Source organism: Schistocerca piceifrons, chromosome 2 (assembly GCF_021461385.2).
Source record: "Schistocerca piceifrons isolate TAMUIC-IGC-003096 chromosome 2, iqSchPice1.1, whole genome shotgun sequence".
Lineage (NCBI taxonomy): Eukaryota > Metazoa > Arthropoda > Insecta > Orthoptera > Acrididae > Schistocerca > Schistocerca piceifrons.
This window is the reverse complement of record NC_060139.1, coordinates 135,657,864-135,684,732: the sequence shown is the minus strand read 5'-3', so window position 1 is coordinate 135,684,732 and position 26,869 is coordinate 135,657,864. Positions and strand designations below refer to the sequence as shown.

At 38.2% G+C, this 26,869-nt stretch overlaps 1 protein-coding gene across 1 annotated transcript; it reads right to left on the bottom strand.

Moving 5' to 3' along the window:
- Positions 1-1,414: 1,414 nt before the first annotated feature.
- Positions 1,415-26,315, bottom strand: LOC124777710 (phospholipase A2 group XV-like). Its single transcript, XM_047253207.1, has 7 exons — positions 25,993-26,315; positions 24,239-24,381; positions 23,829-24,060; positions 23,523-23,750; positions 6,135-6,306; positions 5,926-6,048; positions 1,415-1,839 (listed from the first exon to the last, which is right to left on the bottom strand). The coding sequence occupies exons 1-7, from the start codon at positions 26,090-26,092 to the stop codon at positions 1,617-1,619; spliced, it is 1,221 nt and encodes a 406-aa protein (XP_047109163.1). The 5' UTR covers positions 26,093-26,315; the 3' UTR covers positions 1,415-1,616.
- Between the last annotated feature and the right edge of the window lie 554 nt (positions 26,316-26,869).

Genomic DNA, 26,869 nt, shown 5'->3' with positions numbered 1-26,869 from the left:
ATGACAATTACTTCTAAATTCAGCCTCAATCTCTCGAACCATGTCCCCCTGCATATGGATCTCCATATGTTATTTTTTCTGGACTTCCACATGTATTTGTCGGAAGTTTGTGATGACCCAACCTTCGTCAAAAACATGTAATTTCCACAGACACTGCACTTGCTAAATTCAGCAGTGACACCCAATGATTGCAAACATTTTATAGTTGATTTACGGTCACTCACTTTCTAAAGTAGAATTTTCACAGTAAAAACAACTGACTCATCCATAACGAACAGAGTGAGAAATTAAGACCTTATAAATCACGACTACTTTCATTAACAAAAGATGCCGAAAACAAATTTTGAGATGAAAACAAAACAATCTACATTGAATTTTTAATATAAGTGCGTAACGGGGAAATCCAGAGAAATCATTTAACGTTCATCTACAGCAATCTGCGGAACAAACAAAATAACATCACACATTACGTCATTGGTCAAAGCCGACAGGTGGTATCGGACACTAGAATTGACCCCAAAAATTTAACAATATACCACAGCATAAAACTTCTGAAAATTCATGACAAAAAACTTTTACAAATATACACAAGAATGGAGGGGGGGGCAGGGGGGGGGGGGAAGAATCCAGATAAAGAATACTGCACTGGTGTATCCATTGTGGCACAAGGCAGATAGATCTGAGTTTTTAACAAGCTTTTAATTCAAGAATTACACTATGAAATTATTTTCCTACTTTATTCTCTTTACAAAGAATGAGTTGCTAGAATGAAGGACTTCTCATTTGACAGTGGGCAAATTTATTCCAACAACATTGAGCGATAAGAATATGAAGCTCTGTTAAGAAGAGAAATGACAGAGCATACTGCTATAAAATGAAAAATGATTTATATCCAATATGCAGCAGATGTTGGATGGAGTGTTACAACCCACATACACCAGGAAATCATGCCAGAATACACGTTTAACTGACCAAATATTAAGCAATGTATCTTTCACTGGAATGGCAACTATCCTTTGAAACTTTTCTTGTCACAAGACCTCTAAGCATTTGTTCAATCTGTTCTTGCTGTACGTCTTACAGTCTCTTGTGTCCCTAATATTGTAATATATTAATATTCCTATAATATTTTTACATTTCTGTCATTTCATCTATCAGTACTTTCTAGCCAACAGTTCTACTAGAATGTAAAAAAAATGTTGATGACCTTGTTCCCAATCACCAACCAGTTTCTAGCCAGATCAGTTTTTATTCCTTTGGAGATACGGTAAGCCCTCATTGCTGTATTTATTCCATGTCTCCTTTTCTTGTATATATATATATATATATATATATCTAATACCAAGTTATCAAAAATTACTGTTTCATCAATCATTAACAAGTTAATTTTTCTTCAGGCTCACTTTCTAATGTACAATAGTTTGAATATTTTTTATGAGATTTTTATGTAAGTTCACATGTGGATAGAAATGGAAACCCTGTTCTCTTTGCAACAATCAAAGTTTTTGTACAGCACGAAATCTCAGGTGTACTTTTATACCGCAAAATACTATTTACTCATGTCTCTACTTACAACAGAATAAAAAAATTCAAAACACTACACTATGGTACAAAAACTATAATTTATTGAGTAAACTTTTCAGATAGCCAAGCACACGAATGTCTCTTAACACATTCATATGATCCACACCTGGAAAAGTCTGATGATATACTTTTTGTTTCTGCTTGCCTTGCCAATGGAGACAGCCCTCCAAACTGCGTTTATTTACTGTTCCATCACCATCACCATATAAGAAGTCAGGGTATGCACTAGGAAATCCTCCTGGTTTATACACCAACCTGAAAAATAAGTATAGCATCTTGATTACCAAACTTTTTATTAATAGCACGCAGATTGCAACAATAATTTCAGAACTCAGACAAGGAGAATTAGAAAGAAGTAATGTCAAGCCCTAGCAATAAGTAAAACACACAGACACATTGCATGTTAGCTTTGATCAGTTAAAAATAGTTTAGGCACTGACAACACTTTATGACTGTATTTGACTATTGTAAACTTTAATCTTAGAAGAAACTTGGATCATTACTTTTTTATCCAATTTGTAGCACATGTTAGACAGAGTGATACAACCTGTATGTGTCAGAAAACTCAGGCCAGAATTCAAGTGTAACTGACTGTATATTAAACAATATAATGGAAGGAAACATTCCACGTGGGAAAAATTTTATATAAATACAAAGATGAGGTGACTTACCGAACAAAAACGCTGGCAGGTCGATAGACCACAAACAAACACAAACATACACACAAAATTCAAGCTTTCGCAACAAATTGTTGCCTCATCAGGAAAGAGGGAAGGAGAGGGGAAGACGAAAGGAAGTGGGTTTTAAAGGAGAGGGTAAGGAGTCATTCCAATCCCGGGAGCGGAAAGACTTACCTTAGTCCTTTTTTCCCCCTAAGGTAAGTCTTTCCGCTCCCGGGATTGGAATGACTCCTTACCCTCTCCTTTAAAACCCACTTCCTTTCGTCTTCCCCTCTCCTTCCCTCTTTCCTGATGAGGCAACAATTTGTTGCGAAAGCTTGAATTTTGTGTGTATGTTTGTGTTTGTTTGTGGTCTATCGACCTGCCAGCGTTTTTGTTCGGTAAGTCACCTCATCTTTGTATTAATGTATATTAAACAATGTACTTTTGATTGGAATGGCAACTAACCTTCGCAGTTCTTCTTTTTAATTTTATTTCTAATACTACCATACTAATCATGATGATTAAAAACACTATATGAACAAAAAAATAATTTCAGAAAACTTTAATTACTCAGTTTCAGCTAATTTAATGTTATGTAGCATTAGGGTGTATTAGATTGCAGTTGATAAACTAACTTATTTTAATAATTCAAATAATACAATGGAAACTATAGATTAGAATATTGAAAGTATAAGGAAAAGATAGATTGCTACTCTCCATAAAGATGACACATTGAGTTGCAGACAGGTGCAACAAAAAGACACACACTAGCTTTCAGCCAAAGCCTTCTTCAAAAAAGGAAAAACAGACACATTCATTCACACAAGCAAGCATACATGCACAAATGACCATCATCTCCGACTGGAATGCAACTGTCACATGGAATGGAAGCAGCAATCTGGAGAGGATGGGAAAGAGGAAGGGATAGCAGTGTATGGGTGGGGGCAGATAAAAGTGCTGTCTACTGGAATGTGCAGGGAATAGGCTGCCGAAGGCTTTGGAGCGGGGAGGTGGGATGTGGATGGGAGTGGTAAGGTGGGAGAGAAAAATGAGAGGTGCAGGAAAGGGGAAAGAGGGGCTGGTGCATTGGCAGAGGGTGGCACACAAAGACGGTGAGGGGACAATAATAGGGAGGAGGTGACAGGACAGAGAAGATGGAAACTGTTGGGTGGAGGGTGTGGAGACATTAGGTTACCACAGATTGAGGCCGGAATAATTCTGGGAGCAGAGAATGTGTTCTAAGGATAACCCCCATCTGTACAGTTCAGAAAAGCTGGTGGTGGAGGGGATGTTGCAGATGACCCGGGTAGAGAAGCTCCCATTGAAATCCAGCATGTTATGTTCAGCATCTTGTGCCACAAGGTGTTCTACTTTGCTCTTGGCCACAGTTTGGCAGTGACCATTCGGACATCCTCCACAAAACAGTGTTTACCCTCTCCGTCCTATCACCTCTCTCTATTCTTGTCTCCTCATCCTCATTGTGTGCTGCTCTCTGCCAACGTACCCGCCCATGGTGTTTTCCTTGCTTTCTCCTCTCCTTTTTTGCTCCCCTCTCCCCACCTCAATGTTCCACAACCACCCGATGTTGTACCTGTTGGATATCTAGTACCCACAAGCCCTGCCAGACAGCACACTTCTCTGCCCCCACCTGCACCCTGCTATCCCTTCCTCTTCCCCACCCCCTCCAGATTGCTGTTTCTGTTCCACATGACAGTTGCAGTCTGGTCCTAGCTGCCTGAGATGGCAGTCATTTGTGCATGAATGTGTGAGAGATGTGCTTGCTTGTGTGAATGAATATATATAAATGTGAATGTGTGTGTGTGTGTGTGTGTGTGTGTGTGTGTGTGTGTGTGTGTGTCCTTTTCTGAATAAGGCTTTGGCCAAAAGCTAATGTGTAAGTGTCTTTTAGTTTGCCTGTTTGCAGTTCGTGTCATTTGCATGGTGAGTAGCAATTTATCATTTCCTAGTAATTCAAATAAGTTAGTTTATTCTCTAGAGTTTTTATGATTCTGTAAAATAGCAATGGAAATTATTCAAAATTGCACAATAATAGGACAAAATATTATGCTCATGTTCACAGCATCTGGAGACGATATTCTACCAAAATAAAAATACAAAGGAAGGAAATGTTAAGGCAGTGCACATAGTCATGTTAAAAATGTCATGTATGCTGTGGCAATCACAACCTGTAGATTATTTCATCAAAATGATTACACTTAAATTACCACTAAAGTGTACATATAATTACAGCCACCTAAATAAGCCCATCAAGAGTACAAGGGCATTTCAATGAACTTTTCCTTTTCTTCTGTACTGCAAGTGGATAAGTACCTCTTGTAAATACACAGTACATAAGAATTAGGTGCATGAATGTCTTTGACAAAAAATCCTTTAAGTATGTTTACATGAGCCATAAAAATTGCATGTTGCCGACATATATCCTGACAATGTCGCCCAGCAAAATTTTTGCCATATGACTCACGCCATTTATGGCAATAAATTCTCAAGCCATAAGTGTTCACATTGGGCCACATCACTGCCACAAAATGGATAGACATGAACTGATACAGGGCTTCTGCTGTTCTTCCATACCATAAGGAATAAAGTTAGAATGAACATGATAAATCGGGATTTGTGCATGCATTGATCTTTAAGCAAGCAGAATGGTTCACAATATTTAACTCGTGAACTGATGCCGCATACAAACCTTTTCCAGAATTTTACCACAATATCAAAACACAGTTTTGAATATCTTACACAAGAAATTGATCTGAGAACTGCTAAAACAGATACGAGTGAGTGTATTCCAGTTACAATCCCACTGACACTCATCCTTTGGTGGCAGCTATTGGTGATACATAGAGAAGCTTAAAGTACATCTTTCAAGTGCATTACTCATCAATAAGCCTCTTGGTACCAGAATTATGCAATGCTTTGGTACAAGGTCTTGATAATTTCATTACGGTAAGTTTGAAATAAGAACAGAGCTTTTTCTTAATGTTTTATTTGTCTCACCAGCCACTAACACTGTTTACACTATCAATTCCTGCTTCAAGCAGGTTTTGAGATAGTACAAAAATTACGGCATCAGATGTAAACCATGTAGATGAGGAGCCACCTGTACTTAGACTGTTCTTATGCAACTTTTTGCCTCACATTTGGTATACGTTAGAAAACTTTGGAATTTTTTATGTGCTTCATCAAGCATGATTCAGAGCTCATCATCAACAGCTTGCTAGCTGTCCTTTTTCAGACTGCAATTTTCATATACATTACTTTCAATGCCCCTGGCTCTAGTCTTATGCAAATCAAATTTATGAAATTCATAGTTTTCTCACTTCTCCACTTCTCTGTTGCTGTACAGAACAAACTCACAACAACAAACAACCAATAAAACAGGTCACATAATTTTGAGTAACCTCCCCTCCCTTGCTTCTAATATATTTCTCATTTCCCTCAATCTTGCCTTCCACTACTAGTGAAGGAATGTTCCATTCTTAAGGAACAAACATTTCCTCCTACATCCAGTTTCTATAGGTCCTCTCGCAGTTGTATCACTTTATTAACTAATAAAAAATGAATAAGTTTAAGAAGAAAAGAAAACTAGCACCTCATAACAAGTTACTGAAACTAAGTTAATGAAAGTAAGCATCACACATCATACAATTTGTGAAGTTACCTCTCAATGGTGTTAACACCATAACCATGTAAGCAATGAACTTCTACACCTGGAGCTTGAAATTCCAAGCTGTATTTTTCTACATCCTTACGCATTTCCCAAGCAACAGGATAACTGATGTCCCTGTAAAATGAGATATTTAGACCATTATACCATGTGAAACAAATGGAACTAAATCATTTTCTTCATGCTATTTTTAAATAACTTACTTGAAAAAGGCTTTATAGTCTTCAACTGTGTAATTTTTCTTGTCTGTCTGTACTAAGATTTCATTAGGATGCCAAAAGAGTGTAGAAGGCAACAACCATGCCAGGCTTGGAGAGGTTATTTGTTCTTCTTTCAGCACACTTTCACGCAACACATACGATCCTAAGTCGTCACCTGGAAAAAATATCAGAAAGAAGCATGTGTCAAAAGATGGATACCTATAAATTATTTTTCAAGGGTACATGTCTGTTATCTGATAATGAGTGAACTATACAGTACGAGTTCACATCTAACAACAAAAGAGGAAGGAACCAATTATTTTCTTGACATGGAAGAATACTAGTATTTAAATGAAACAAGTTAGGTGAACTGCACAAATCTACATCCTTCTCCTTGATATTTTTTTACACACATAGTAATTTGCTAGATAGCTATCTTTGAATTTTGTGTTTCCTTGATGTGATATTTTTCTAAGTCAATAAAGAAACAGCCTCTAAGTGCTGCAGACAGTACACAGAACAGTATTTAACAAGAGTAAGAGTAAGAGTAGTAGTAGTAGTAGTAGTAGTAGTAACAATAACAACAACAACAACAATAAAGAAACCTGAAAATGAAGAGTTACATATGAGGAGAGTAACGGAAGTATGAGGTTGGATGCACTATCAAAATATTACCATCTTGTAAGGCTTCTTTTACCAAACATTGTTGACATCTTCCACACGCATATTTTATTCTCTCCAAGCATAAGTTTTGGATCAGTCAAAGCAGCAAAAAATAAAAACACCTTGCTCACAACTAAACTACTGCATTGATACATCTGTCTTACAACAGATGGTGATTGGTAATTTCATTAGTTTTTGATATCATCCACCTTTCCAATTCTCCTCCTCCTCCTCCTCCTCCTCCTCCTCCTCCTCCTCCTGTCTCCCTTTCCTGCAATCTTTCTTTCAATAACTTTTCATTGCAGGCAATATCCTTGTTAATTTCTATCATTCTTTATTCTATCATCCTAAAACATCCAGTAATGACATCTCATGCCCCTTCTTTTCTGGACGCAAAATGATACTGCCCCATGTTTTCATGAATTTTTCTTTCTAATCTTTTGAGTAATGCTACACATGGTCTTGGTAATGTGGCATATGAAATTAACAATACTGAAATCCTTGCATTATGTGATGGTTTATACCTTGATATAGGGACTAGAATAGTTTTAACCAAATCCTCTGACCACATACCCTCATCACATATCTTAATAAGGTTAGTCACTATGGATATTGCTCCATTTCCCAAGGCCTTTAGATGTTTTTTTTTTTTTTTTTATCTCACCTCATTGATTTCCTCTTTCTGAGATCCTTAATAGCCTTCTCCACTTCACACCTCAATGTATTTGGTCCATGTTCCATTTCATCACATTTCAATCTTAGTTGTGTTTATCTCCTTGTGCTTCAATTTTTCAACATAATCCTTCCATAACTGTTTATTCTCTTCTATGCATGCTGTCATCTTTCCATCTCTTTCAAGCATGCATTTGCTGACTTATCTTGGTTCTCTGTTTGTTAGATACTTAGCTGTTATGTATGGTAATGTTTCTCCTCATGCTGATGTTTCATCCATTTGTCTCTAGATTGATCTGTTAACCTTTCCAGTTCTTTTGTACTTTGCTGCTTATGCCTAAGACAGTGGACAAGTCAATTTACATGCATACAAGTGAAAGTATTCAGTTTTTACATGTTCCCTCCTTTTACAAAATTGTTGTTCTTCCATTTCCTGCATTCATCCACTTCATGTAACATATTTGGTGTAATCAGTTCTTTTCCTTCTTTACTTCTTCAATATCTTCTTCTCAGTCTTTCAGAACTGTATTTCAATTCTCTAGCAGGCTGGCACTTTCTGATAAATTTTTCATTTTTTCTTCAAGGGGCTGAGAGTAGACCTGAGGTGTAGCAATCTTCATCACCAGTAGACAATCTGAGAGAAGCTTTCTTGGCACATCCAATAAGTCATTGCCCTAGAGAGTGCTTCCAAACACACTGAGATTAACATATGTTACAAGTAAATCAGCCAGCTCTTCAGACAAAGCAGAGGGACTGTACTGAACAAAGATACATTTATTACATGCATTACAATGGATTATGAAAGACATTTCTAATAACACAACTGTTATGAAACTTTGCAAAGCCTTTTGTAATGGTGATCGTTAGCAAAAATATGGAATCTAAGCTTATTATTTAAAATAACTAGCAAAATGTGAAAAATTACCTAAAATGTGGAATTTATTATGTTCTATGATGTACAGCTTCCTGACATGTTAATATGTTTTGTGTAATCAATGAAGAACTTTGACAAAATATTTGATTATTCAATTACTGAGTAAACAACAGTTTGAAGAAAAGCCTAAAATTTATGTAACAGTTTCAGTTTTAGACTGCTACTATTAGTTTGTCTGACATTATTTTAATTTTTGTTGTGATATTTACATGAACAAAGGAGTGAATGCGACATGTATGTGGAGTATGAATAATTGAAATTGCTAAGACTGAAGTGTGCCCCTTGATGTGAGGTGTGAGGAAAAGTAAAAACTGCAAAGCAGCCAGTTTCTGGTACTTTAGAAATATTCTGCTTTCTTTAGTCTTTTACATGATTAACCCAATGAAACCATATTTAAATAAGCTACTGGTTGTTGTCAAATCAGAGCCAATCAATATCAACTAGAGTTATTGTTATACACATCGGTTGTCAGACTGTTAGTTACAGTAGACCTCAAAATGGACTTCTGAATGTAGAGCATCATCATACTTTTTACACTGCAACGTACTTTCACTTCCTTTTCCTCAACGATTACAGTTCATCAGTTGATGCAATTGTTTCAAAGATGGAGTTAATTTGTTTTCTTTCAATTTTTGGGAATTTGTTATTTTGTAATTTCATATATATTGATTTCAGAAGTGGGACTGGTCCAAAGAGGAAGAGTACTGGGTTATGTAAATGTAAATATGAATAGTACTGTGATATTTGGCCAATCAAAGGAGAGATCCTTCACAAGCTCTAGTACCAGGAAAGAAATTTTCTGCATGAAGGAGATGAGTCCATGGCCAGCTCTTGTGATGAGGCATCATATAATCCACAGCTCTAGGCATTTTCCTTAATTCTGAGTGACAACGGTTTTCCGAAGAATTTGATTAATCAGTAAAAGTTTACGATCAGTCATTCATGATGTCTACGGAAATTTTGGACTTTTTAGTGAGAATCAAGTCTTTCTTCTGTGTGGTATACTGTGCTGTCATAACCAACAATTTGGTTTGAGTCCAGGCAGTGAGTACATGTAACAGCAAAACTCACAACATCTGAAGAAGACAGTTGGATCACTCATCAAAATGTTGTGCATAAAATGGAAACAACAGCTGAGCAAAGCATCCAAAAGCACACCATTAATCAATCATGCTGAGAAGGCCTAAAAGATCACATATTAATAGTCATCATCTAATCAAACAATGGAAAATCCAGGGTGGAATGCAACAATATCAGAGAAGGAAAGTTGCTACTCACCATATAGCGGAGATGCTGAGTCGTGATGGGCACAACAAAAAGATACACACAATTATAGCTTTTGGCCAGTAAGGCCTTTGTCAGCAGTATATATATTTTTGGGAATTTGTTATTTTGTAATTATATATATATATATATATATATATATATATATATATATATATATATATATATATATATATATATATATATATATATATATTATAATTACAAATTCCCAAAAATTGAAAGAAAACAAATTAACTCCATCTTTGAAACAATTGCATCAACTGATGAACTGTAATCGTTGAGGAAAAGGAAGTGAAAGTACGTTGCAGTGTAAAAAGTATGATGATGCTCTACATTCAGAAGTCCATTTTGAGGTCTACTGTAACTAACAGTCTGACAACCGATGTGTATAACACACAGAGTCATGCAAACGCAACTTGCACACACGTCTGCAGTCTCAGAGAACTGAAACCACACTGCGAGCAGCAGCACCAGTTAATGATGGGAGTGGTGACTGGGTGGGGGTGGGGATGAGGCTGGGGCGGGGAGGGGGAGGGATAGTATGGTGGGAGTGGCGGACAGTGAAGCATTGCAGTTTAGACGGAGGGCAGGAGAGAAGGTGCGGAGGGGGGAGGGAGTAAGTAGCGGAAAGGAGAGAAATAAAAAGAAATTAAAGGACTGGGTGTGGCAATGAAAAGATGGCTGTGTAGTGCTGGAATTGGAACAGGGAGGGGGCTGGATGGGTGAGGACAGTGACTAACAAAGGTTGAAGCCAGGAGGGTTATGGGAACGTAGGATGTATTGCAGGGAAAGTTCCCACCAGCGCAATTCAGAAAACCTGGTGTTGGTGGGAAGGATCCATATGGCACAGGCTGTGAAGCAGTCATTGATATGAGGGATATCATGTTTGGCAGCGTGTTCAGCAACAGGGTGGTCAACTTTTTTTTTGGCCACAGTTTGTCGGTGGCCATTCATGTGGCCAGACAGCTTGTTGGTTGTCATGCCTACATAGAATGCAGCACAGTGGTTGCATCTTAGCTTGTAAATCACATGACTGGCTTCACAGGTAGCACTGCCTTTGATGCGATAGGTGATGTTAGTGACCGGACTGGAGTAGGTGTTGGTAGGAGGATGTATGGGGCAGGTCTTGCATCTAGGTCTATTACAGGGGTATGAGCCATGAGGTAAGGGATTGGGAGCAGGGGTTGTGTAAGGGTGGACAAGTGTATTGTGTAGGTTCGGTGGACGGCGGAATACCACAGTAGGAGGGGTGAGAAGGATAGTGGACAGGACATTTCTCATTTCAGGGCATGACGAGAGGTAATTGAAACACTGGGGGAGAATGTAATTCAGTTGCTCCAGTCCCGGGTGGTACAGAGTTACGAGGGGAATCCTCCTCTGTGGCCGGACTGTGGGACTTTGGGAGGTGGAGGGAGACTGGAAAGGTAAGGCACAGGAGATTTGTTTTTGTACAAGGATGGGAGGATAATTACGGTCAGTGAAGGCTTCAGTGAGACCCTCAGTATATTTTGAGAGGGACCGCTCGTCACTGCAGATGTGACGACCACGGGTGGCTAGGCTGTACGGAAGGGACTTCTTGGTACGGAATGGGTGGCAGCTGTCGAAGTGGAGGTATTGCCGGTGGTTAGTAGGTTTGATATGGACGGAGGTACTGAAATAGTCATCTCTGAGGTGGAGGTCAACATCTAGGAAGGTGGCTTGTTGGGTTGAGCAGGACCAGGTGAAGCAAATGGGGGAGAAGTAGTTGAGGTTCTGGAGGAATGTGAATAAGGTGTCCTTACCTTCAATCCAGATAGCAAAGATGTCATCACTGAATCTGAGCCAGGTGAGGGGTTTAGGAATCTAGGTTTTTAGGAAGGATTCCTCTAGATGGCCCATGAATAGGTTAGCATAGGATGGTGCCATTCGGGTGCCCATAGCCGTACTGCAGATTTGTTTGTAGGTAATGCCTTCAAAAGAGAAGTAAATGTGGGTGAGGATACAGTTGGTCATGGAGACCAGGAATGAGGTTGTTGGTTTGGAATCCATAGGCTGGAAAGGTAATGTTTGAGAGCAGTAAGGCCATGGACATTAGGAATGTTAGTGTATAGGGAGGTGGCATCAATAGTGATGAGCAGGGCACCGTGTGGTAAAAGGACAGGAACTGTGAAGAGTCAGTCGAGGTAATGGTAGGTATATTTTATATAGGAGGATAGGTTCCGGGTAATAGGTTGAAGGTGTTGGTCTACAAGAGCAGAGATTCTCTCAGTGGGGGCACAGTAAACAGCCACAATGGGGCGTTCTGGCTGGTTGGGTCTATGGACTTTAGAAGGTGGGAGTGCGGGAGTGGTAGGGGTAAGTAGAGAGATGGACTTGGGCAGAGGCTCTGGGATGGGCCTGAGGATTTGAGTAGTGTCTGGATATCATGCTGGATGACTGGAATGGGATCACTGTGGCATGGTTTGTACATGGAAGTATCTGAAAACTGACGGAGTCCTTCTGCCACGTAATCCTTGCGGTGCAAAACAACGGTAGTGGAGCCTTTGTATGCAGGTAGGATTACAAGGACGGGATCAGTTTTTAGATGGTGGATTGCGGTTCTTTCTGCGGATGAAAGGTTAGTTTGCATGGTGAGGGATTTGGGCAATGATGGTGAGGCAAGGTTCGAGGTTAAGAAATTCTGGAAAGTTAACAGGGGGAGGTTTTGAGGCAGTGGGGTTGGATCACAGTTGGATGGAGGAGTGAACTGAATTAGGCAAGGTTCAATATTGGTCTTTGGTTGAGTCTGATTGGTGGCGAAAAAGTGTTTCTACTGTAGGGACCGAGAGAAGAAGAAAAGGCCTACATGGTTGAATTTGGGAATGGGGCAAATATCAGGCTTTTGGAAAGGACTGATGTTTCTGTGGGACTAAGGCTTCTGGAGGAAAGGTTCAAACTGTGTTGCAGGTCTGTTTAGGTTCTGGGTTCTGTGTGGGGGTGAGAGGGAGTTTTGGAGGGTGGGGTAAGTGTAGTAGGTCTGCAAGACAGGGTTTGTCAGCTATGACGGGGCGTGGGGGAGGTTTGGAGGTTGTTGTAGAAGTGGTGGACAGTGGTACTCTGAGGTGGGAGTAGGAAGTGAGCAGGATGGAGAGCTTTCTGAGGTGGTGTTGTGCATGGTGCTCAAGTTCCTGCAGAGCAAGAGTTTCAATGTGTGTTATGGGGGTTCCAGGAATTTGGGATTACATAGCAGGAGAATTTTGTGGATGGAGAGAAGGTAGTGTAAGGAGGACTGGGCTTGGTTGATATGGTTTTGCAGGACTATGTTGGTGAGGGCTAAGAACTGGCGGAAACTGAACAAGTGGAAATCATTGTGAAAGGAGGGGTGGCAACCAGAGATGAGTAATTTGGGATTTCATGAGTCAAGCAACAACGCAAGAACAGCATGTGGGACTGGGATCTGGCTAGGGATAAGGAAACTTTTCTGTATTGACGCAGATGGAAGGAGCAAGGATCCACGGTGGTGCAAAAAATGTGAAAAATTACGTAAGAAAACAGAACTACGTCTGAAAAATTATCCAAAAATACATCCATTGGGCTTAACTTACACATCATACAGATGGATCACAGTCAACAGTGTAACTTTCTTCCACTTCATGAGACACTAGGGGAAGGGTTGGAATACAATACAGGACTTTTATGCCATTGCATAAGTGTGCATTAGTGACGTCGCTGACAAAAAACAGATTTACTGGCCTAAAATATATTACAAGCTAAATAAATCCCAAATAAAAGCTGAAGTAGCTTACTAGGTACCTGTGTGCACTTGACAGCCAGCAAAAAAACATATGAAGAATCAAACATTCCAAAACACATTAAAATCTCCCCCACCACAATATTTTACAAAATATCTGTTATACTTCTTTGATCGTTAGCTAAAACAGTTCCGAGGCGTGATGAGGCTTCTCTTGTTGTCAGCAGCTAATACATGATAATTCAGCTAAGCTGCTCGCCTCAGACATTTCCTTACCCATTTAAGTTATCTTAATTCTGGTGAAAAAATCGTCACTAAATGACATGTAGCTCCTTTCATAACTGCATTAATTGCAGAGATATCAATGTTAACTTTGTTTTTCAAATGGAATTATAGTAGTTTCTTCTACTAGTACTGCAGTTCTGAATGATACGAATTCAACAATATCTCACTCTTCAAAATCCAGTTAGCAGTTTCAGAGAAATTACAGTATTTAGAACTTGTGTTTTACCTGTTTTGAACATGAAACTGACAGCATTCTCAAGCTTAACTTTATGCTGTTACGCAGAACTATTGTGTCAGACTGATGGGCACCCCAACTTGATACAACCAACAGTGTCTACTCAAAAAAATGGAATGCTGGAGAAACATTTAAATCAAAACTTACGTAAATCACATTTGGGTAATGTGGTATCTAAGGAGTATTCGCCAGTTGACTACAGTAACAGTGCTACACTTTTTCCTACCAATGCCTTGAAAGAAAGGTTCATGTCAAAAATTGAACGGATTTGTAGAACAGAGACAAAGTATAAAGACTGTTAAATAACAACAACAACAACAACAACAATAATAATTTCACATTGTGTGTGTAATGCCACGACGCACTCACGCAATTCTGCAGTGTACCTTCAACAGCAATAAAATGGATGTCACAGAAGAATGAGGTCATAAACACAACTCAGTTTGTGTTTTCAAATGTATTCACAGTCCCTGGTGCAAGGACTTCTGGACACACTGAAGAGGTTCTGTCAATATCATTGCATATTTTACGACAACAAGATAATTTAAATCCTCTTGGGTCATTGGAGCTTTTGCACAGCTTTCATTTTTTAGTTTACCCCAGTGAAAAAAGCTTGTGGCATATAAGTCACTTGAATGTGCATGCCAACTGATAATGCCTTCACATCCTATTCACCAACCAGGAAAAGCAGAGCGAAAGCTTTCCTAGCCATAAGATAACAGTGAGCAAGATACCCAACATATTAGTACCACAAACATCTACATATTTCAAGCGGTACTTCCTCTAGGAGAGCAGAAGTGTCTCAGTAAGAAATTGTGGAAATATTTAACCCGTTATGATTTCTTCAATGAAGTTATGACCAATCACTTAGTCTCCAATAATCTTGCATCCAATGTTCAACCAGCCTCAGCCATACAGATTCTCAGTGTCCCAATAATGTATACTTCTCACACTCAGCTTTCCATGATCTACAAAGGTAGCTTCATCACTAAAGAGAATTCTTTGAAGAAAGAACCTATTGTCCTGACATCACATCATAACCAAGCAATGGAATCTCATGTGTGTTCGGCAGTCCTACTCGTTAATCTGCTGTCAAAATTACACATGCTATGGGTGGAACCAGTTGGCAGACAACACTCGGGTGACATATTCCAAAGGCACTCACAATTTCTCTGGGACTAACACGCAGGTTACGAACAACAGCTGCCAGAACATCTTTCATTCCCTTCGCTCGTTTAAGGCTTGCTCCTTATGACCTGCATTGTATTCTAGTGCCCTTCCAATGACAATTGTTGGGGCATTCACTGAATTGTCATTTTTGTTGGACACAATGTCTGAATACCTTGTTGCATACAACTCAGTTGTTCTCTTTGTATTCCTTCTGTATTCTCCATGATGAAGCAGCATATCTAGTTTCTCCTGATTTGTAAAAGACATTTACTTTTTCAAATTAAGCAGCAAGTGAACACAGGTAGAATGGAAGCTATAATTCTTCTGTGCTGCTCTATACCAGAATTGCAATGATGGAACACACTGTTTTCTCTTTATCCAATTTATCCTTACATGACTAAGGAATCATGGTCTTTCACATAAGGCAAATGTTTCATGTTCAAAGCAGATAAATCCTAAGCTCTAAATATTGTAATTACTTTGAAATTACTTACTAGATTTTGATGATTAAAATGCCATTGAATTCTTATCTTCCAGAACTGGCAGCAAAAATTACAATAGTTCCATTTGAACATGTGAAGCTGATACTGATACCTCTGTAATCAATAAAGCCATGAAAAGAGATTATTCAGCATTTAGTGAACACTTTCTCAGCATTCACCTGGGTGAAAAGAAAATGTTCTGGAAATATTTTAGGTGAAAATCTTACCTGAATTTCACTGTGTATAGCTGTTTAAAATTTTTGTAATGAAAAAGTATTCCACTATTTTGACATAATGCTTACATTCTCGTTAGAGTGTAAATGGGGGGACAGTGTATTCATTACATTTAGATTAGAGAGAGAGAGAGAGAGTGAGAGAGAGAGAGAGAGAGAGAGAGAGGAGGGGGGGGGGGGCTGTGCCTCAAGATTAGAAGAATAATTTAAAAAGCAACGTATAATTTTTGTGCAGAAACTACTACAGTAGCAATGACTATTGCACAATACATGTAAAAGAAAGCAGATGGCTGTAGACAGAGATATTAAATGAAATATATTTGGGTGTCAATGGGGCAATATGTGAAGTCTCCAATGCCTACAATGGCAGAACCTTACTGAAAGACCTCTCACAAACCCCAAAGAAATTCTGGTCACCTGTTAAGGCTGTTAATGGCCCTAAAGTTAAGTGTCCAGACACTTGTGGATGACAGAAGCAAACACTGATGCTAACAAAGCAAAATCAAAGATGTTGAGCTAAATTTTCATTTACAGGAAGAGCCAGGGGTACTACAACAGTTAAATACACCACTGTGAAGATGAGTGATATGCTTGTAATTAGTAACACTGACACTGAAAATAGTTGATATTGCTAAGACTGAAATAAGGCCCAAGGGCTCGATGGAATCCTTGTCAGATTCTATATGTAATCTGTAGCCAAGTTGGCCCCTATTAATCATAATACATCCCTCCAACAAAAATCTGTGGTCATTACTTAAAAGGAAGCAAAGGCCATATTAACATACAAGAAGAGTATCAAAAGTTATTCACAAAACTATTATCTAATATCACTGCATCTATCTATTGCCAGATCATACAACATATTCTGAGCTCAAACATAATGAGATATCTCAAACATGATGAACTCCTTTGTTCCAACCAACATGTTTTCTGTAAACATTGTTCACGGAAAATGTGACCCACACTATTCTCCCAGGACATGCTGAAAGTCATGAATCAAATCAATCATGTGGATGTAGAATTTCTTGACTTCCAAAAATCATTTCTTATGTCATCCTTGCTCTACCATGCTTTCAATTCATCTGATATGTGGTCCCAAATTTTGATATCAAGTTTGTCACTAATCTTATTTCTGCTATTGCTCAAAATTTCATCACTCTTTGGTTTACCCTTGATACATCTTCTGCGCTCAGCAGCTCATATATATAATTAATAGGACCTATAATTCTTCCTCATTTCCACTGAGGATGACTGTCAGTCACCAGCAAATATTACCTTTGATATCCTTTAATGCTGAATTTCAATTCCAGCTCTGAACCTTTGTTTAATTACTTTATCAGTAGACAGAATGAAATACAGAAGAGGAAAACTGTATGCCTATCTTTCTCCCTTTTTAATCCATGCATTTCTCTCTTGGCCTTTCATTCCTCTATCTTCTTACAAATTTCATGTATTACTTGTCTTTCCCTATTGCATTTCCCAAAGATTTCAAACATCCTACACCACATTAGATTGTCAAACACTTTTTGGAGATCAACAAATCCAATGAAATTCTCTTGATTTGTCTTTCTTGGGTCTTGCTCCCATTTGCAAGTGAACATCAGAATTGCTTCTCTGGTGCCTTTACCTTTTCAGAAGTCAAGCTGATTGTCATTTAACAGTTTCTCAATTCCCTCCTTTTGTATGTTAGTCTGGTCTACTACTGTATTTGGATGCATGAGCTGTGAGATAATTGAAAAATAGTTCTCGCATTTATCCAAGAATCATTTCCACTCCACCGTCTGGCTGATACAGCAATTGTTACAAATTATTTTAAAAAAAAACAGTCTTGGTTGTAAAATTATTATTTAATAAACCATTTAACCCTTTTGGGCACCATCAGATTACACAGTATTCTGAAAATAAGATTTCATCAAAAAAAATGCAAGTAACTACAGGTGTAGAAGTGCAAAAATAGGATGATGCTTACAAATCTGTACAAATGTGGCATACACGTTTCTAAAAACAGAGGAAATTACTACAGTTTATGCGGATGCCACATTGTTCTGATTTGTAAGCATGGTCGTGTTTCTGCATCTGTGGATGCTGGCATATGTAATGTCCATGCCCTGTCTCACATGATTTTTGATGAATGCTTATTTGCAGAATACCACATAACCTAATGATACCCCAAAAGGATGAAACACATCATTAATTAATTGTTATTTTGCACCCAAGACTGTTTTTAATCAGATTTATCTGGTGCTGTTCACTTATAAAGTCTGATGGTATGTTTCCATTCTCTTTAAAATGCTGGATTCTGTATGCCTTGTAATCCAGCTCATCAAAGGATTTATACTGAAAGTTAACAAAATTGTCATTCTCTTTTGTGTGTGCCTGTCAAAGAGCCAACGCTTCTTCTATTCAGTGAGTGGTCTGTTTTACTCAAATTATTCACCAAATAAGTATATTGTCCTTGCCCAAAATCCCTCTTACTGATTCCTTGTACAATGTAGCTATGTGAAATGTTTAATGAAATTCATGAATTCTTTCAAGATATTTTCTTGCTTTTTCTAATGAGATGTCACATTTTAGTTATCACTGGATTAATGAGCAAGGCCATTCTGCCATTTAGTTAAACCAGTAACATAAAATCCCAAGTTATCTCATTTTTATTATTTTGCCAAACTTCATATCACAAGCATAGCCGGGGGGGAGGGGGGGGGGGGGACCCTTCCTACATTTGTTTCAGTGCTGACAGTTACATATTCAGCCATTGGAGTGCATACAGTCCTACATTTCTAGCCTGGTAGTCATTTTTTGGTTGAGGTGGTTGCCACCAGACTGTCTTTACTGTGTGCAGCTTGGGATACTCTACAACAAAACAGAGACTTTCAGCCTCTGTCATCTATTGTTGCCTAGTGCTTCCAAAAATGGATGGCTATAGAGATCCTGAGTCTGACACAGAATTAGTGGCTCAGAAAGTTAAGAAAAATGTGGTATTACTTCACCAGAGACCGATAGTAACGACAGTTTGTCAGATGCCAGACAAGTGCTTGCTCACAGTATGTGATAAATTCATTTAATGTGGTCCAGCCAGCTCCTCCAAGATTTCTGTTCACAGAAAACCATTGTGAAATACATGGTTCACAGAAACTAAAAAATGATCAAGTTTCAGAATACTTTAGTCAAAGGGCAGTGCTCAAGTATACTTAGGACTTTAGTACAGGTGATCTTCAAAAAATTTTAACTCATTCCTTTGAGCTTCAGAAGCTTTCTTTCTATACCCGTCTGTAGTGTCTGCCACTAAAGAAAATTTTTCATTAATAACAAACACTATTTTTTGAAACATACATAACTAGTAAAAAGTCAGTATGTTAATGGGTTAATAGGCTAAATTTAAAATACTGTAGAATCAGCCTCTCCACCCACACTAATTGCTGAATGGCTTTCTTCAATCCACCAAAAATAGGCTGTCTCTTGACATTACAAAACTTGGTCGGAAGGCATCAGTGGCACTGTGAACAACACTGTCAATATGATACAACTATATAATTGACACATCAGGCCTTCTAAGCATCCATAATTGAAGCTTCTGTTTGATCACTGAAGTCATCTACTCTACAGAGTGATTACTAGAATGCAAATCTGTTGGTCCTGCCTACTGACCAGCACCTGCGCAAGTCAGAGAACAGAAAGGGAACCTAACAGCAGACAAGAAGCTGTTCCTGTACAAAAAGTCCCCTAAATTAATGAGCTTTTCAAACACATCATTCCTGGGACAGATTGTAGCACAGTCCTATAGCACTACCGTATTTACTCGAACCTAAGCCGTACTCTAATCTAAGCCGCACCTTAAAAATGAGACTCGAAATCAAGGAAAACAAATTTTCCCGAATCTAAGCCGCACCTGAAATTTGAGACTCGAAATTCAAGGGGAGAGAAAAGTATTAGACCGCCCCTCCAAATCGAAACAAAGTTGGTCCATTGTAACATGAAACACAATTGAGGTCGAATGGATGAAGATACAGCTACAGTAGTTCGGTTCGAGTCATAAGCTTAACAGTTAAGCTTTGCCAAGTAGCCATTGCTATGTGTCAGCCACTCTGTCGGTATTTATATGGGTACCCTTCCTTTTTCACGTGCTTTGTCTGGTTTGAATCGATTGCTTATTTTGCTTTGATCTGATAAGTGCCATTCTCTTTGTTATAGGTGTTTATGTCACTCTAAGCTGAAAATACATTATTGTACTGTTTCAAGCACTGTTTGTTGCATTCTGATAATGAGCGTTTACGAGCTGTTGCCGCTCGCAGTGTGACTTGCTTTTTGTGCATGCTACCGAGGCTTAGAATAAAAAAAAAAAAAAAGAGAGAGAGAGAGAGAGAGAGAGAGAGAGAGAGAGAGAGAGAGAGAGAGAGAGAGAGGAATTGTCTCATTAGCGACACAATGGCAAGAGACTGCTATTAGTTGTTACTTACACTGCTGCTTTCTTTGATAATGATCAAAAAGAACCAAATAATAGACTGTGTATGACAGAAGATGTTCTGAACGAGAGTTTAGCAAAAGTTTTTCTCCATTTGAAAATCTTTGCAGACACCTCTTTAGTACATTACATTCTGCACAGAAATCAGAGTCATCTTAGATTTAAAAATCTAGTCAGTTGCCATGCTTCATTTCTGACTGTATCACTATTTAGCATAAGAATAATACGAATATAAACATGACATGATATGTACATTCTTCCGCGTTTGCTGCTGTCTCATTCTAGCTTCATAGTTTATTAGGCAGACAGGATTTAAATGAGAGAGCAGCAAACACGAAAGAATACATGGCATAATGTTTACATTCTTCTACCTTTTCTTTTAATTTATTTACTGACGCATAGATTTTGGCGCCAGTATTTATCTTTGCGCCTGCAAAGCATGCCTGTGTAGTGATACATATATTCGACGGCAGAAGTTAGTTGTGGCGGCACCTACCAACGTTTTTCAGAAATTCCGGTTACTTTGCACTTGATTCTAAGCCGCAGGCGGTTTTTTGGATTACAAAAACCGGAAAAAAAGTGCGGCTTAGATTCCAGTAAATATGGTAAGCCTTTGCTACTAACAAGGGAACCTACCCATTGCATCCCCCCGGGATTTAGTTATAAGCTGGCACAGTGGATAGGCCTTGAAAAACTGAACACAGATCGATCGAGAAAACAGGAAGAAGTTGTGTGGAACTATGAAATAATAAGCAAAATATACAAACTGAGTAGTCCATGCGTAAGATATGCAACATCAAGGATAGTACGAGCTCAAGAGCACCGTGGTCCCGTAGTTAGCGTGAGCAGCTGTGGAATGAGAGGTCCTTGGTTCAAGTCTTCCCTCGAGTGAAAAGTTTACTCTCTTTATTTTCGCAAAGTTATGATCTGTCCGTTCGTTCATTGACGTCTCTGTTCACTGTAATAAGTTTAGTGTCTGTGTTTTGCGACCGCACCGCAAAACCGTGCGATTAGTAGACGAAAGGACGTGCCTCTCTAATGGGAACCGAAAACATTTCATCGCAAGGTCATAGGTCAACTGATTCCTCGACAGAAAAACACGTCTGATGTATTCTATACGACACTGGCAACGGCATGTGCGTCATATGACAGGAATATGTTGTCGACCCACCTAACTTGTACACTTCGCGAATGGGTAAAAAGATTCTTCTACCTTGCCCAATTTTGTCACATAAACTGCAACAAATGAATGAAACAGTTTCACAGGTGCACAGTTTTCCCTGTGCTCTGTCAAAACATATGTTTTTAATGTTTTCAAATTTTTCCGTTTAGGTGTAACGTCCCCATACTACGGCGCAGTTACTTCGGATCGGATGGACGGATAATAATGGTCTGAAAATAAAAAATTAAACTTTTCACTCGAGGGAAGACTTGAACCAAGGACCTCTCGCTCCGCAGCTGATCACGCTAACCACGGGACCACGGTGCTCCTTGGCTCACATTATCCTTGATGTTGCTTATCTTGCGCATGGACTACTCAGTTTTTATAATTTGCTTATTTTTTTCGTAGTTCCACACAACTTCTTCCTGTTTTCTCGATTGACCTGTGTTCAGTTTTTCAAGGCCTATCCACTGTGTTAACTTATAACTAAATCTGAGGGGGGTTCGATGGGGGTGTTCCCTTGTAAGAGAAAAGGCTGAGGAGCTCCTTATGATGACTTTTCGCAGCTTCCTTACAGATGGGACCAGTTGGTGAGGCAATGAGATCTTAACAGGTTCCAAAACGGCAACAATGGCTGTCTACTTCTCTATGTGAAGGCAATCAGGAAAAGCAAAGTGTCTGTTGCTGATCACAGTCACCACATCATCAGCATTTTCTTCAGTAAGATGATCGCTCTTGTTCTGTAGCACAAGTGTGTCATTAGCTTTGAAACAGGTTTATTGTAAGCAGATACATAACTAGCTTTTCTTTGGCAATAGATTCAATTTCCTCATAATCCATAGTATTATGTCAATGATCTCACTTTTTCTTATCCTTCACCTTAATCTTCAACCACTTTTACAGACCATCTCGTGCAAGAAACCCACCAACCAAACAACATTCAGACTGCTCTTAAGATCCTCAAAGAAAGATAAAGTCTATATCAAAAATTTTCAATAGAGGAGATCTACCATTTACAAAAAACAGTGATACAAGGAAAGAAAGTGTTGAATGGAAATGCAACACTGTGTAACACTAAATAATACGACGACACTTTCCCCACACAAAACACAGTTATCAAACAAACACTGTGGAGACACCACAAACTTCTCATGAAACATTAAAAATTAGTGCCCCACTGAAAAGAAGCAAAACTGTGAACAAGTGAGCTGCAACAATAACATAGTGCCTCTCAGTCATTAAGAAGACTCAAGCGCTTGCTTAACTCTCATTCTGTGTAAAATATCCACAAACAGAAAAAAATAGTTGAGAGTGAAATTTATATGCAAAATCAGCGCACTCAGTAACAACAGAGAGAGAGAGAGAGAGAGAGAGAGAGAGAGAGAGAGAGAGAGAGAGATCCATCAGATATGCACAACACGATGGAAAAATGTACAGTAACACACACGACCACTACCCACAGAAAAAGTATTTCAAAAACACAAATTTTTCCATGACTACTTTGCAGATGACATGCTGTCAAAATGATAGAAAAGGCACCTTAAAAAATCCAATTTTCAGCATATATAGCGTAAATTTTGTGTCAGATTTACGATTTTTCTTATATTTGTGCAATCTGCTATGCATAAAATGTAACTGTATCCTCTAATATCCTTTTGTTCTACAAACTGCTCCTTTAGTCATACTCCACATCTTTGCTGAACTTGTTTCCCTTCCCCCGTGATTTCTATACATATCACTAATTCACTGCTAGACCCCACCCTTTCCACGGGCAACCCACACAAAATGAAGGCAACACCCCTTTGGGAGAGCGAGTAGCTCATTGCAAACAGTGATTGGCATGACAGCTGTGATGTTTTCATTCTGAATGAATGGACAGAGAAACTGTTCCAACTGACAACATGGAATATTTTGATATTGCATATTTCTCAACAATGAACATGTTAATTACACACTTCAGCATTCATTTACGTATGCATTACATTATTATCATTTTTCTCAAATATATTTTCAGTCTTTCAGCATTTTTCTTCATGACAATCAAAAGGACATATCAGAGTAAACTAAAGTTATAAATACCATCTACAATTCACGTACCGACCATATAAACTTTCAAGGCTTTGAGTGAGCCTCCCCAAGCCCCAGAAAGAGTAACCAAAGCACGAATATGTTTGTCTTTCCAACTCTGTGTTTGCATTTGCAGAAAGTGCAATGTCATCAATGCTCCCATGCTATGAGCCAAAAATATAACTTGTTTGTTTCCATTTAATCCATATGTCTCTTCAACCAGCTTTTTGAGATCTACAAAGTACTGTTGATTTTCGTCTGCAATAAAGAGAGAAAAAAGAACATTACTTTGCATTACATTGCAGAAAAATAAATAATGCTGATAAAATCACTTACTAGGAGCCTTTCTGAAATCATAAGGGGCACCTCTTATTGATATATTTCTTTCATATCCAAGGGGTACTAATGTGTTTGCAATGTCCTTAAAATAAGCTCCTTCAGATGCCATGCTTGGATCTATCCATTCCACAGTAGTTGAATTTCCAAATCCTGGAATTCGGATTTCTACACCATCAGAGTTTGAAGTTGTTCTTGTCTGATTGTTGTACACAAGTTTCATGTTATCTATCTGGAAGGTATTATCAAATAAATACATTTACAGCAAATCATACAAAATACCCTAAAACTATATTTCCATCTTTTTACTGGGTCAATGTTTACCATTACATTATGCAATAATTGTTACAACATAGTTAAATAAATAAAATTACTATTTCCCTCCTTCCTCAACACAATTATCTGCTTACCCAACAGTCTATAATTACAGGGACAAGCAGCTCCAAGTTCAACCACAAGCTGAAGAAATCATTTGTCGTCTTTTCACACAAATAGTGAACAACTGCAGGTTTGTGCAACTTAGCTTCCAGTTGACTTCCTCCATCCCCAGGAACTGCAAAGTTTTTCATGAAACAGTTAACAAAGTCAACATTTTTAAATAATTTACGGTAAACTACACACACATAAATATATGCAGATATGGGTCAGAAATGGACAACAACACAGTCATTTATGACACCATTAATGATTCGGTAATAAGTGGAAAGAAGACAATGCAATTACTTTTTAACACCTGAATCCTGCGTGTTATATTTTTGTCATTTCACAATACTTTCTTTGCATTCTGCTTTGCACAATTACGTGCAGCAACTACCCCACTGTATTTTCTGGCACACTGACAACTCAACATAAATGTTATATTTCATTTGGATACTTAAATAAGAGTGCCGTGTAGTACGATATACAGGACAATGGTGATTTTTTTCAAAACAACTGTTTTTCTCCTACTATACAAACACGTACATAATTAATCTATAAGTAATTTTCATAATTACTAGGGAGTAGATTAATAATAGTTATGATCTGGTGCTAATATTCTATGCAGAAGTAGCCTGCTGTGGTTTCATAGTTATATATAAAAATCATTCCACATTCCTGAAAGCTCTACTTTAGTGTTTTATACAAAACACAATGCGAATGTATGAAACATTAATGAACAGGCCATTAGTCTTTATCAGATGTTGAATGGTGGAACATTTTTGTTCCTTACTGCTTGCACAAATATCAATGGTGACTAATGTATAGTGTACTCTTGCTGTATAAGAAGCAAACAAAGCTTCCTTTGGGGTCTAAGAAGAAATTACTCCCACTTTAATAAGATGTATTAAATACTAATTATGAAGGTCATTTTAAACATTGCTGAGATTGTTTCCAGCTTCTGTATTCATCATGAGATACCACAAGCATACAGTAACATCAGAGTCTCGGACATGTTAACTAGGGAAAAATAGTTCAGTGCATTTCTAGACAATTATCATCGCCATTTACAACCAGTCAATGTTAGGTTATTCATATGAAAAACATGGGCCATAGTTCTATTACAAACTCCAATCCAAATGTCTCTCAGTTTTGAGTCAGTATAGCAGTATATGTCAGTCCATATGTTAGGGTGTTGTAATACATGTAGCAAAGTTCAGTGTTGGATGGCTGAAAGACTTTACTGCAAATATAACTGCATATTAGACTGTAAGATGTATCAGCAGGGACCAATAGGAGAAATTCATCAAACAAATCAAGAATAAATCATATTCTTTCAGCAGTACACATGATTTGTGCAGAAGTACCAATAATGTAAGCAGCAGCAGCATTGTCTTTACAAGCGCCCAAAAATTTTGGTTTTTAAATTTGATAAAAATAACACACATTTCTATTCAAATAAAGTGGCATTAAGTCTGTGTTATTGTACATTACATCCATGAAGAAAATGAATAAAATTCCAGCCTACTTTAAGGTAGAGCAGCTACGCTACAACAACTTCACTGTACGCAGAACATTCAACAATAACACCATACACTTAACAGTAACAGAAACAAAATTCTTAGTTGTTTTTGAAAACACAAGTTCAAAAATAAATTCTTACTGCTAATGAATTTTGTCCTTGGTACGTATACGGTAACACAAAAACGTTGTACGGCACAGGAAATTAATTCGTAACACTACATACCAAGAATTATAGGCAGTACAGACTCATTACTGATGCTGTGCGCTGTGGCCAACGTGACAGCGACGTAAAACAATAATGTGATGATCACTGTGTGTGTCATTCCCTAATGTTACTTCAATAGACAGTTAACAAGTTCGTAATGTAATAACGACGAATTTATGAATAGCGTGCATAAACGTAAACTACTAATATTTCACTCGTGCACAAAGCGGAAAATTAAATGCGACTAAACACGATTTACAATACACCACAAGGAGTACAAGTGCGAAAAACACTATGTTTGTAAATGCTGTCTGCTAGACTGATACTCAGCGACCAATCGAATCGACTGACTGAAGGGCAATAGCCAATAAGAAAAAGGTAAACAACTTGGCGTAAGCAAAATCAGCTGATTGTAGAACTGTCTTTGTTCTGTTGTATTTACGTTTGAAAGATCTTTGCCCTTCCTCTGTTCTTTACAAACACCGATAATGAGAAGGGCTGTTACGAAAACATGTCTCACAGTTCCGTTATCTTTTAGCTATCTCGTGCACTTTACATTGTGATAACTGTGCCAAGGACTGTGACGATGTTTAAAGGAATGTCATTAACATATAAGAACACGTGATTGGCAGTGAAGTAGATGTGGTGTAGAGAAGTCAGGGGTGCAAGAACTTTTTCGAAACGAAGCAACTCGAGGGATTTCTCACTGCCTTTGTCATAAATTTTACGGACCATGTGTAACAATCGTTACAAAAATGTTCGGGCATATATTTTAGTTACGGATCCGAGCCGTTTCAGTACAAGGCTGCAGTTAAGTTACAAAACTAAGAACACTACCTTGTACGACAACGAACTGCAGTAGACAGTTTAATGTAGAGATGTAGATGTATCGTAT

Excerpts from the sequence above, each read along its gene's own strand:
- LOC124777710 (XM_047253207.1), bottom strand. The coding sequence starts at position 26,092 with ATGACACACACAGTGATCATCACATTATTGTTTTACGTCGCTGTCACG. Across the intron at positions 24,382-25,992 it reads TGTACTGCCTATAATTCTTG|TTCCTGGGGATGGAGGAAGT; the intron begins GTATGTAGTGTT and ends AAAACTTTGCAG. Across the intron at positions 23,751-23,828 it reads TGATTTCAGAAAGGCTCCTA|ACGAAAATCAACAGTACTTT; the intron begins GTAAGTGATTTT and ends TCTTTATTGCAG.